The sequence below is a fragment of the Muntiacus reevesi genome, chromosome 4 (assembly GCF_963930625.1).
Source record: "Muntiacus reevesi chromosome 4, mMunRee1.1, whole genome shotgun sequence".
Classification (NCBI taxonomy): domain Eukaryota; kingdom Metazoa; phylum Chordata; class Mammalia; order Artiodactyla; family Cervidae; genus Muntiacus; species Muntiacus reevesi.
The window spans coordinates 126,643,372-126,657,102 of NC_089252.1; the positions used below are offsets into that span (position 1 = coordinate 126,643,372).

The 13,731-nt window shown below is 38.9% G+C and overlaps 1 protein-coding gene across 2 annotated transcripts in view; it reads left to right on the forward strand.

The window, feature by feature from the left end:
- Nucleotides 1-13,731, forward strand: part of SYT1 (synaptotagmin 1) — a 580,172-nt gene that overhangs the window by 470,603 nt on the left and 95,838 nt on the right. For both annotated transcript variants that reach the window (XM_065934135.1, XM_065934136.1), the window contains one exon: nucleotides 9,238-9,355. In XM_065934135.1, coding sequence (XP_065790207.1) covers nucleotides 9,238-9,355 — 118 coding nt within the window. The remainder of the gene's footprint in view (nucleotides 1-9,237; nucleotides 9,356-13,731) is intronic.

Below are 13,731 nucleotides of genomic sequence, written 5' to 3' on the forward strand. Positions count from 1 at the left end.
TCAAGTGGGACCACCCTTTCCAAGAATCTCTCAAAAGGGATGTTTTGTTTAACCTAACTCCTCTCTTTTTTGCTGTCTTAATTCTTCTTGCTCATGTGGATCATAAGAGCCAGGAACAGTCACAAACGTTAGTCTTTTTTCCCCCTGCTATACATTCACACTCACACATCTAACCTACAGTCCATCCCTTTCCGACAATCCATTCCCCCAACTCCATGACATTCTTCCCCTATTGGTGGGTATCAAGAAGCCTCAAGCCAGTCCCTTCAGGAATAGTCACTTCCCTCTTTATTGTAAAGTACTTGTACTCTAGTGTAAGATTTCATTCTGCCTCTAGATTTTGGCACTCTGCCATCTTCTCCTGGAATTTTTACCTTAATTCTTCCCCTTTCTGACTAGCTTATCTAAATTTCTGGTGCATGTTCAAATTCATTTTCAAAGAACCATAAATAATATGTAGCACTGATGCTAATTTCCTCATTTAATCAATAATAATGTTCTCATCTCCCCCCGAAGTACCCAACTGCCACCTTCTTGAGGGACCACCTACCCCAAACACTTCACTTTTCTTTCGTGCTTAACTCCTCATGTTGCCTTGTGATTTGTTGACACACATTATCAAGGACACTTCTGACTGTTCCAGCAGTAGCCAGGATGCATTTCTATTCTGGGTTAAAAGTGGCTGCGAAGTGGAGTGCTCATAATTCCTCTCAACAGCTTTCTCTTTCCGCCTGTTCTGCTTCCCTATCCTAATGCTAAATCTCTCTGCTGCTGTTAATGCAGCTTCAACATTTCATAGTATTTTTTTTCAATGAAATTGCCATATGACCTATATTCTGTCTCAACCCTGAAGTTGAGAACTAACAGTCTTTGGTTTTCATTTGCTTGGGGGATATCACTGCAGTGCCTTGTGCTTTTCCGTCTGATACAGTCTACAAAATATATCCATTTTCTCTGTCATTTGAGGTTCACATCAAACTCTTTATTTCTGTGGATTTGAATTATGGCAAATGCCTCCCCTGGGTTCTTCCTAGTTGAACAAATAATTAGGGTCCCAACACCGAGGCCTTCGCTAGGCAACAGCTATCCCTTATAAGGTGAATCCACACACACACACAATCCACACACACATCTCAAAATCCGCCCACCTCTTTCCTCGCCAGTCCCAAGTTATTTGATTTTCCTTATCTTTCCTCTCCTTCTGCCCTCTTGCTAGTGGAAGATAAAATAAACAAACTGGCCTTTTTTCCCCTTTACTGTTTTCCAAGTTTCTTTTCTCTCTTCTATTCCTTTCTCTATTTTTTCCCCACTGCTTTGTCTCAATTTATTGATAAAGTGCAATTTATCAGCTTTTTTTTCTTGTCTTTTCTCTTTTCTTAAGGCTCCTATTCGTTACGGACAGACCCCTTGACAAGCTGAAGCCAGAAGTAGAAAACTGTGTGGACCTCTGACCACCCTAAGCTTGCTTTTGACTGTGTGTTTCCTAAGGGTTTTGTTTTGTATTGGGGCATAGCTGATTAACGATGTTGTGATGTTTCAGAACAGAGAAGGGACTCAGCCATACATGTACCTGTATCCATTCTCCCCCAAACCCCACTCCTCTCCAGCCTGCCATGTAACATTGAGCAGAGTTGCCTATGCTATACCATAGGTCCTTGTTAGTTATCCATTGTAAATATATCAGTGTGTACATGTCCATCCCAAAATCCCTAACTGTCCCTTCCTAACCTTGCTTTTAAATGGCTTTTCTCCCCTTGCCAGCTTCTGTGTAACTAGCCTAGCTTCCACCTTGCTCTTTCTGTCACCTTCTCTCTGGTCTTCTGCTCCACGATTGTGAACTCCCCTTGGCTCACAGGTGATTCTCATTCATGTAATCCTCACAGAAAGAAAACAAGATAAGAGTCATCTAGTTTAAAGGTGCTGGAAGAACTTGCTTGGATCACTGCACCCCCACCCCCACCCCGCCTCCCCGAGGTGGCTGGTGGCAGAACTCAGGTCTGAAGACCTTTTATCCTCTCTTTCACCCAGCCCGCCCTGAGAAGGAAAACCTTCCTGGCTGGAAAAATTGATCTTACTTGTTGGCGGATATTAATCTTCAAATAAAGTCTTCCTTCCTTAGTCCTATCACTTGACCTTGGAAAACTTCAACCTTCTCCTCTTTCTGCCAGAGCATTTATGCTCCCTGTTCAGTTCCGCTAACACATGACATTGCTTTTCTGTTAAAATTTGTCTCTCCACTACATCCTGAACTTCTTTAAAGTCATCCTATCCCTCTAGGTATCTATGGAGCGTAGACTAAACTCTGGACAAGTCTTGGTGGAACTCAATCATTGCTTAGTAAGAAATGAATGAATGAGACTGAATATAAAGTTAATCCAAATTAAATAGTATCCTCATACAATAAATATTAAAAGAATAACATAGTCTCATTCACCTAAACAATTCACTGTCCATTTGCACAACGGGTCAGATTCAGTCTTTTTAGCCTGGGTACATCCACAGCAACATTTCACACTGTCACCATCTGGACCATTAGATGTAAATACCGATTTGGCAGATATCTCAGGGGTAGAAGAGGAGTTATGGGAATTAAATGAATTTGAAAGGTACCACCACACAAAGGATATATTTAAAACCACCCTTATGTTATTAAAATTAAAAACCTGACATTGACCTTTCTTATAAATGAATAACATCTTTGTATTTTTACAAATGGAGAGCATGCAAAGAGTCTAGATTCATTTTGAGAGAGTGTTGGACTGCCATTTGTCTGTCACCTCTAAATAGATTCTCAACCTCAGAGAAAAACCTTCTATTCAGAGAATTTATCACCAATTTAACACAGAAAAATCTTAAGATTAATATAAATAGAATATGTCCTTTTAAAATGTCACAGCACTGAACCAATTCAGGTACCTTTTTAAAACTCATTCAAAAGTACAGTATTGCCAACAAGCATGTGAACTTAGCCTCATTTGCAAAGGTCATTAAAGTGAACACCTCTTCTTACACTTAAAATGATGGATGCTTCTATAAAAGCCATCAAATAAATATTCATTTTAATCAAGCTTTTTATTTATCCAATGGAGATGACCTCTGTTCTAGTATCTATAATGCTTTTCAAAAAGGAAAGATATTACTGTAGTTATCTATATTAAGTCCTTAATTCATGTCTACTCTATTCAGTGGGTGCTTTTAAAATTATCAGAATTATCAAGCTGCTCAGAACAAAGGTGCTTTCTGATTGTCAGCTCCATAGTCTAAAAGAGCAGGTTAATTTCTCTGAATCTCACAGTTGGAACTTTCTAACACTAACTGGCAGTTCCACCTAGTGATCAAGGCAATTGACTAAAATAAATTACACATAAAGCTGAGATTCCTAATAGTAATAAGGCCCCTTCATGAGCTAATCACATCAGCAAAAGCACTCATCTGTTAGCTGCAACTCTATGGGGTCTTGAATCTATCGTGTAAAAACTGTACTTTCAGAAATGTTTTCATTTCCAGTTTTATGAAAGGACTAACAGAGCCATGTCTACATTACTAGGAACAAAAAAGGACTTCCAAATATATTCATTAATGAACTCTTTGGTTAAACTAGAAACTGTTGCTATACTGAGTACTAGTGTCCAAGCTGTTTACAAAATAAGTTGGGTAAGGCTCTCCTTTCAATGCAATCAACCCACAGTTATTTCTAAGTCCCTATGATGTGCCTTATTAGGTAATACCCCTGTTCTTCTGGAGTTTAGGGTGAGGGAAACTCGCATACATGAATAGAGAAAAATATCATCTCTAGGCACCATACTACTGGCTAATGGCTATAAAGTAATTACTAGCAGAAATCCTTGTGTGCTATGGAGATACCGAATTAAAGCTATGGAACTTGGACTAAGGGCTACATACTTAGGGGTAATTTGATAAGTCTTAAGGGACTAAAGTCATTGTAGATGAATTCCCTAACTAAGCAACAATCTGCTGGTGGGAAAGAAGAGTCATAAAGACAGTCATTGCTGTCATGGCTCCTCCACTCACACATGGCGTTGTACCATCTCATAACAAAGACACTGATTTCACTGACCAAGAGCGTTGATGGCCAACGGCTCATAGCAACTGGGTTCCTCCTTCTCAGCATCTCCATCACAGTTGAGGCAACCCCTGGTCCAAGATGTAGGGAAAGGCCACATCCGAAGACTGGTAGATTTAGGAGCATAAACTCTCATCCCTCTTCAGAATTCAGATAAACTCTGAAGAGTTATCATAGCTCTAGAACTTCCCGTAGGATCAGCTGAGGCCTCTGATATGACTGAACCACAGCCCAACTTCGCCCAAACCATGCTGCTTTCTACACTTTCTCACAGGTGTTGATTCAAAGGACACATCCCAGTCAACCTCCCACAGGCAAATCTGAGTTTGCTTCCCTGGAGAACCCAACCTGTGGATACTGAGGACATTGACTATAGCTGACTGCAGGGAATCTGCACTTATTCCATCAACAGGCAGATATGGCTGTACTGTCTGCTGTCACTTGTGGGCCTCCTGTTCTGGTGGGGAAAACCTCAACCAAACAGACCTTCTGGTGATAAGTGCCAGGATAGAAAAGAACCAGGGCAAGGGGGAGGTGGTGTGAGTGCTGAGGAGTGGGCGGGACTTCTTCAATAGCATGGCCATAGAAAAGCTCTCTAAAGCAGTGTTACGTTAAGCAGAAAGCTGAATAATCTAATGGAGCAACCCATGATGGTATCTAGGGGAAGAAGACTGCAGGCAGAAGGAAGGGCGTAGCAAAGGCTCTGAGTCCATGTGTGTCTAACAGGTTTGGAGGAGAGAAGGCAAACTTGGGAGAACAGTGGTAAGAGATGGAGGGGTCAGATCATATATAGCCTCTTAGTATAAGAAATCCAAATTATTTTAAGTGAAATGGGAATACATGGAAGGGCTTTGAGAAGGATCATCTCATGATCAGGTTCCAATTTAAAATGATCAGTCTGCCTTTTTATGTGAAGAAGAGTCAAGGAAAAAGCAAGAGTTGAAATAGCATCGCTGTAAGGAGGCTATTACAGAAGCCTAGATCCAGAATCATGATGATTTAGACTGAAGGTCACCAATAGTCACGGTTTGCCTGGGACCAAGGTTTCCCAGGATACAGACCTTATGAGGCTAAAACTAGTCAAATCTTGAGGAAACCAGGATGATTGGTCACCCTTCTTGGACTAGAATGATGACCCTATAAATGGAAAGTATGGGTCAAATTCAAAATATATTCTGAAAGTTAAGTAGGTAGTGAAACTGAAAAATATTTGGATAGTTGGGGCCAAGTATAGAGCTTCTGGAAAGACAGGAAGATGGGTTTGGGTCTTTCAAAGATAAACTTGTCATTAGTATGTGATTGACATTGGGCTTTGGAGAGATTGTGGCAATCTTTGGTCAGACTGTTTTGAACGAGATGACAGAAGTATTTCAGGCATGAGCTCACATAGTGGAGATGGCAGTGGTGAAATGGAGGTGGGGGGATAGAAGTGGTATTGGAGACCATGGTGTGGGATGATGGTAGCGATGGTAGCAAATATAGCAGAGATGCAAGTCATACTGGAAGTGGAAGTGGTGAGGATAGGAGTTATGCAGATGACTGTGGTAGAAAAAAGTGAAAGACAAAATATACTTGAAGATACATTTACCAAACTCAAGCAATGTCATGTTGAGTGACTAGAAGACAACAAAAGGGAAGGTGGCCAATGGAAACAGATTAGTTGGTGACCCTGACAGAAAGGGGTATTAGGAAGGAAAACAGCTGAGGGGAATGTTTGCTGATGAACATCCATTTCGTTAGATGACCTTAACGTGAAAAGAGAGTATCCTAGTGGGTGGTCAGTTAGCAGTATTAGTTTATATTATTCCAGATGGCAGTCTGATAGTATAGAAAACTCGGGATTGAATCCAAAGCCTTTGTTTCATGCTGACACATCAAGTAATCTAATGTAAACTAAGCTTAAAATATTTAGCATTGAAAAGCAACTTCAATTGGTTAACATAAAATGCTTGCTTAATTTGACATTTGAGCAAATGAAATCTTACCTGTTGAAGTTCCTAATTAATGAATTAAATGTATATCTACAAAAGGTGCTAAAATAAGTACTTTTCCTTAATTCCCTTTCTACCAAAACACCCATTTTGAAATGTTATCTTTCAGTCACTCATTCTTCCCCCATTCCATAGCTGTAAAATTACAGGTAACTTCACATAGCTTTTCTACTTGAGGTATGCTTTTTAAAACTGCAACTGCTTTCTTCTGAAACTGTGTAAAATCTTAAAGATTCCGTATGTCTTAAGACTGAAGAATAAAAATATACTAGAAGTTAGGACAACTCTCTGTTTAGAACTGAGATGCCTGCAAACTGCAGAATTAGATTTGGGGCCATGAGGAGAGGTATCATTTGAGAGAGAACAGTCATGTCAAAATGCCTCGTTAGAATGATTAGAGTAACCCAGTTCTCCAACAGAGTCCACCGGGGAGGCTATTGTGGCAAATAGACAGAATCCTGCAAAAAAACAGCCCTCCTAACAAGCATTTCTGAACAGCAATTTTGTTCGTTTACATTTCTCTTGTCTCCTAAGGTTAAGATGAATTTGTCCATCCTTTGTATTAATTTCTGTGCTATTGAGGCCCATTCTGTATTTTCAGAGGCTATGAAAAGTAATTTATTCTACTAGATTCTCCTGATGTGTAAATTAATTCCTAGGGGTGAGTAGGCACTTCAGGTGAATTTAGCACATTATATGTAACTCTCTATTATCTACACTAGGTAATACCTCTAGGGAGGTATTACCTAGAAAATTCAAAGCAGGAAAATGATCTCAAATTTCCATGTATTTCCTTTCTGAAAATTTGTGGAAAGTGATAATTTAGGGAATGATGTTGTCTTCAAAGAATTTATAGCTATGTGGGAAAATTAAGACTTGCACAAGTAAGACCAAATTAAAATCCTCAGTAACATAAGAGATACATAAGTAAGGCACTGTGTGAACTCGAGGAATGAAAGAACCATGACTCTACACACACAGAGTGATATTTTCAAAAGCATTACGTCGGCACCATTTCTGTTTTTCTCTCTGCTTTTCTCTTACACAAACACACACACAGACACACACACTGAAAATATTACTTCTCACCTAAAGATAAATCATAGAACAGGTAGATACCCTTTCCTTTTTGACAGATGAATTTAATGAGTACCCAAAAACAAGAATTGCATTTTCTTAAATTGTTGGATTATTTCTAGACTATTATTTCCACAGTGGAGATTCTGGCTACTTCAGCTAACTTAACATATGTCAAGTTATATAGAAGGCCAAAAGCAGTCATATTAGGAATACAACAACAGAAGACCTGAGGATATGCCCTTCTTCACCTCATTCCCATGTTAGAAACCTATCTGCAGAGGTCTGACACAACTATTACATTACCTTCTTTGGAATTATGGGCGGTGGCGGGGGGGGGGGGTGGGGAGCGGGGGAAAGATACAAAGAATTAAACCTGGATTTGCCATCAGTTCAGTTACTCAGTCAAGTCTGATTCTTTGCGACCCCATGGACTGCAGCATGCCAGGTCTCCCTGTCCATCACCAACTCCCAGAGCTTGTTCAAATTCATATCCTTCCAGTCAGTGATGACATCCAACCATCTCATCCTCTGCCATTCCCTTCTCCTCCTGCCTTCGATCTTTCCCAACATTAGGGTCTTTTCTAGTGAGTTCAGTTCTTTGCATCAGGTAGCCAAAGTATTGGAGTTTCAGCTTCAGCATCAGTCCTCCCAATGAATATTCAGGGTTGATTTCCCTTAGGATTGACTGGCTTGATCTTGCTGTCCAAGGGACTCTGAAGAGCATTCTCTAACAGTTCAAAAGCATCAATTCTTTGGTGTTCAGTTTTCTTTATAGTCCAGCTCTCATATCCATATATGACTACTGGAAGAATCATAGCTTTGACTAGACAGATCTTTGTCAACAAATTAATGTCTCTGCTTTTTAATATGCTGTCTAGGTTGGTCATAGCTTTTCTTCCAAGGAGCAAGCATCGTTTAATTTCATGGCTGCAGTCACCATCTGCAGTGATTTTAGAGCCCAAAAATAAAGTCTTTCGCTGTTTCCATTGTTTGTCCATTTACCATGAAGTGATGGGACCAGGTGCCATGATCTTAGTTTTTTGAATGTTGAGTTTTAAGTGAACTTTTTCACTCTCCTCTTTCACTTTCATCACGAGGCCCTTTACATATATACTTAATCCCATACATCGGGGAACAGTCTAGTGCCTCCAGCATCTGAGAATACAACAGAGTCTACACCCTTGCCCCTCTCTCATGCTTATAAATATGAATGAAAAAAATCTTGCTTGTGTTCAATACAGTCCTTAGTTATCTTAAAGAGTAAGACATTTAGGACGGTTGAACTTACAGATGTCTTCTGAAAAAGGTAAAAGTTCTACACAGCATCATCACTTTAAGCTCTTCATCAGTTGTTCAGAAATGCTCAAATATAGGATTGGTGAATGTTCTTAGAACCGAAATATGGTACCAATGAAATAACTCGAGGGCATGTGAGGAATTTTGTATTGCTATATATTTCACTTTTTAAACCATCGCTTAGATTTTTATAAATTTTAGGATAAGGAAAAAGAAATTTAGACCTCAATGAGTGAAACTAAAAGTGCAAAATCTTATACTTTGTTGTATTTCTGCTATTAGGAATTTACAATTTCTCATCAATAAATAGAGTTTAAAGACACAAAAGCAAGTCCATTTCCTCCAAATGTCTAGATATTACACATCATCCTATTTGAAATGTAAAAAGACAAAAAAAGGAGGCAGGTTGATTCTACCAAAAAAAAAAAAACTGTTAGTCTCTTTTCAAAGCTATTTAATCAAGTTATATTTGGCAAGAGTTCTACAGTACATTCAGAATGTAATCTCTTAAAAAGTCATCTTGATCTCATCTCCTGAACCAGTGAATTATGGATATATTTTGATGAATGTTAAAGTATAAATGAGCTATTTAAAAACTGAAAGATACAATCACTCTTGATGATACCTTAGTGAATGAAAGACCACTGAGTAAATGCCAGTGAATATAAGAGCTTTCCGATTTTAATTGTGATAATCCTCCTTCCTGAGGTGTTTACAATGTATATATACAAACTGCATTCACTTTTATTTGCAAGATTATTTATACTTTCTTATTGCTTTTCATAGCAAGAGAAATTGGGTGATATCTGCTTCTCCCTTCGCTATGTACCTACTGCTGGCAAGCTGACTGTTGTCATTCTGGAGGCAAAGAACCTGAAGAAGATGGATGTGGGTGGCTTGTCTGGTAAGTCTATGATGTTTATTGTGGGGTTTTTTAATGCAATTTCATCATGGACACCAAATGCATAGCACACGACACCCCAGTCCTTCATTGGTGACAGTTCTCTTTTCCCTCGGAGCCTGAAAGCACTCTCAGAATTCATCCCAACACAGAGCCCCAGGAAGTTGCTCTCAATTTATTGGAACTGGCAGAGAAGATGAAACCTATTTTCCTGCTTCATAGCCCAAATATCAATTATCCTATAGCACTGAAAGCTAAAAATGTTTGCTTATCTTCTGAAAGGTGACATCTACGACCAATTATATAATTTCTTTCAGTTTTTTGCTTTGGATATTTGATCAAAATTCATTTATGATGTGAAAAATAGTTTTTTATCTGAGCTGTATCAGGTATTATTTAAGTGTTTGTGTTTATATAAGCAAAGACAAGTATTAGGTAAATTTATCAAATGTAGCCTAAATAACTTTTAATAATATTAAATATTCAGTATTTCAAATATATGTGAACAGCAAAACCTGAGGGTACATTCTCATGGTAATATATTTATTCTCTATAGCTTATGTCGGTAATGGAAAGACTTTGAGATTTAAAATTCTGTACAACCCAATTTTAGTTTTCAAAGAAGTAAACTTTTGCTCAAAAGAAAAGTCAACTCAAGGACTTATCATTTCCACAAGTTGAACATCATTGTTTTTATTTTCTCCTCTGTAATTAAATCAATTATATATTTCCTAATAACTTAAAATGTGGAGGAATTTTCTTGATATGGCACAGGGTCATCATAGATAAACTATGGTTTATCTGTCACTGTTTGTGATTATGGAATTAGAACCAACATTACTAGTTATCCAGTGCTTTCTCTAATAAAAATATTGCAAACTTCAAAAGGTCACTCTCATGGAGCATGGTGATTTTATATTCTAAGGCATAACAGCTAAAATATGCTAAAGTGAAGGTTCCATGTACTGAACCACTAATTTGTCAGCCAAATACTCCTGGTGCCTAAATTTACTTCTCTTTATAAATAAGTCACCCAGGAAATCTGCACTACTTCTTTCACGTCACTGAGACCTCATTTAAAAACTTACTGCTTTCATTGCTTTAAATTTGCTTTGTTCATACCATTAGGCAATGCGCAGTTTCTTTTAAAAAATGTAGAGTATTTATTGTGCCAAAGGTGCAAAATATATGCAGACACATATGTGTGTGTCTATGCACATCCACCTTGTCCTGGTTCTGTCCAGTAAAAAAGGCCTATAAACAGACTGACCCAGTAGCCATGGGCATCCCTAGAACCAGAGATGGTTTGAAATACAATTTCTCACTAGAAGAACATGGAGTTTACTGGCTCTTTGGTAGATCCTAGGTTGGCACAGAAGGCATTCAAGACAAGCCTAGAACAGTTCATCATAACAGAAAGCAAGGAAGCCTCATGTCAATAGGCTTAGGAGTCACCTTGCAGTGACTTCCACTGGCCAAAGATGTGATCATTTGAGCATCAGTAACAGATTAAGTACAGTATATTTGAACCTGAAAACAAAAGAGGGTACTCTTTTGTTTTTAATTTATGTGCAGAGACTTTTAGGCACAAGAATATTTCACTCCCAGAGTTCTACTTAGTATCCTAAAGTCTGACTGACACCTTTGACCTCTCCACTTCCTTTGGCTCAATAGCCAAGTATCATCATGTAGTTCATCTGTATCTTCTCTCACACATTTCTGTTCAGACTTCTGTGCCAACTGCCACTCATCTGTGTCTCATGCTCCCCTGAACTTCCTCCCAATACACCTTTCACCCTTCAGAGTTCCAGGAGCAGCTCTACCATGAAGCCAAGAAAACTTTAGGGTCCCTTATTTGTTGTCTTCTTCTAAGGTCCTAGAAATGAGTTCCCGTGGTCATAGACAGATGCTGATGTAGATAGATGTTACATGCTTCTTCATCACAGCTTGTGCCTCTTGACACTCTGACCTCTATCTTCCGTCTCGCTTGTTATCGAGCGTCAGAGATGCTACAGGCACTTTTGAGGTTTAGCTAAGGGAAGTTGGGTCTAACCGGACATATTTGTGTGACTCTTAGTCATGTGTATTGGGTTATTGCTGGGTGTCGAGTGAAGGAAGGGACCCCAGCATGACTCATACCACCCACAGTGCTAACTCAACACTGTGCCATGAGAGGGGCGAGGCCAGAGGTTGTATCTGATTCAGTCTTCCTAACTTGATAAAGAGGAAGAAATATATTCTTCTTTCAAATGTTGAACTATATTTGCTGAAAACAGTTAACTTAAACCAAAGTGGGCTTTTTTGTCAGGGTTTACGATTATATTAGCTTCACCACCCACTCATCCCAGTTCAATCCCTAAATTTGAATTACCTGAAATGATTTTGTTGAACTGTTAAATATTAAATTAAGGCTATTTAAAGGCTAAATATCCGTTAAGAGTCCTAATCATATGGGCTTCCTGCTGTCTGTAAAATTATCACAGTCACTTAGGCCTGCGTAATAGATACTTCCAGACTATGCCCCACCATATTTTTGTATTTTATCCAAGTTGACCAGCACACTGAACAGGCTATGTAATTTGCTGCCTCCACTCTTTGCTTAAGTCACCTTCACCAAGAATTCTCTTCCATCCACCACAGTCTAGCTAAATCCTAACCATTCTTCAGGCCCAATTTAAGTCTTATTTCCTCCATCCATTGAATAACTATGTATTGTTTCCCTACTCTATATCAGGTATTGTTCCGAAACTGGGTTTACATCAGTGGCCAAAATAACCAAAGGGTCCTGCCCTCAGGCACCTTATATTGTAATGTGGGGAAACAGACAGGAAGCCAATAAATATGAAAGGCACATGGTACACAGAGAGATGATAAGTTCTATGAAGAAAGCAAAGCAGAGATGTAGGATGACAGATGCCGGGGAGACGTTTTAAATGGGGTGGTCAGGGAAAGTCCCATGAGTAGCTAAACTTTTGGCAAATACCTGGGAGAGGTGACAAAGTGAGCCTGAGGGGTGCCTGGGAGAGAGAGCAATTTAGGTGGAGGGATTCCATGAAGCCTTTTTTGATCCATCCTAAAAGAATAAATCTTTCTCTTTCTTAAATGCCAGTACTTTGTTTACTTCCTTCAAACTTCACACTTCTCTCACTAGACTGGGATCTGTATTTATATATCCCACCATGCCCGCACTGACGGTAGCGCCAAGCCGAGCTGCTGAATGAATAATGAATTATTTAGAAAGGAGTTATGGCCTGAAAAAACAAGTCTTGCATTTCAAATTTGTTTAACCTACTTACCATTAAAATAACTTTAAGTATTTGGATGGTCTGTCTCAAAGTTCGTTGACCTACTGAGGAGACCAAAATTATATAATGAGGTCATTTCAGGTAATTTGAATGCCAAAACATATTTGTTAGACATGGCTAGTAAATTGGAACCAAAATGGGGTTTTTGCCAGTGTTTAAGTTCCAGTCTCCCACTGTTAGCAATTTGACATTGGACAAGTTATTTAGCTTTCTAAGCCTCAGTTGCATTATCTGTAAAGTTGGAATAATAAGAGAATCTTGTTTATCAGGTTATTATGAGAAATAAATGAAAGCACAATAAAGCGCTCACTAAATATTCTTGTAATTGTTTCTATTAAGAATGTTATAAAATCTTGGGCTAAATATGCAAAATGTGAAAGCAACCAGTGGACAGTTAAATCAATGGCTTGATTCACTGGGGAAAAAAATGTTTGATGGGATAATTACGTTTTATGAATACATCAACAGAAAATTGGATTAAAGATTTACTGAGCATGGCCCCACCCATCAGAACAAGACCCATTTTCCCCCTTATTCAATCTCTCCCATCAGGAGGCTTCCTTAAGCCTCTTATCCTTCTCCATCAGAGGGCAGACAGACTGAAAACCACAATCACAGAAAACTAACAAATCTCATCACATGGACCACAGCTTTGTCTAACTCAGTGAAACTGTGAGCCATGCTGTGTAGGGCCACCCAAGACAGACGGATCATGCAGGAGAATTATGAAAAAAACCTGGTCCACTGAAGAAGGGAATGGCAAACCACTTCAGTATTCTTGCCTTGAGAACCCCATGAACTGTATGAAAAGACAAAAAGATAAGACACTGAAAGATGAATGCCTCAGGTTAGTAGGTGCCCAATACGCTACTGGAGATCAGTGGAGAAATAACTCCAGGAAGAATGAAGAGACAGAGACAAAGCAAAAACAACACCAAGTTGTGGATGTGACTAGTGATGGTAGTAAAGTACAATGATGTAAAGAGAAATATTGCATAGGAACCTGAAAAGTTAGGTCCATGAATCAAGGCAAATTGGAAGTGCTCAAACAGGAGATGGCAAGAGTGAACATAG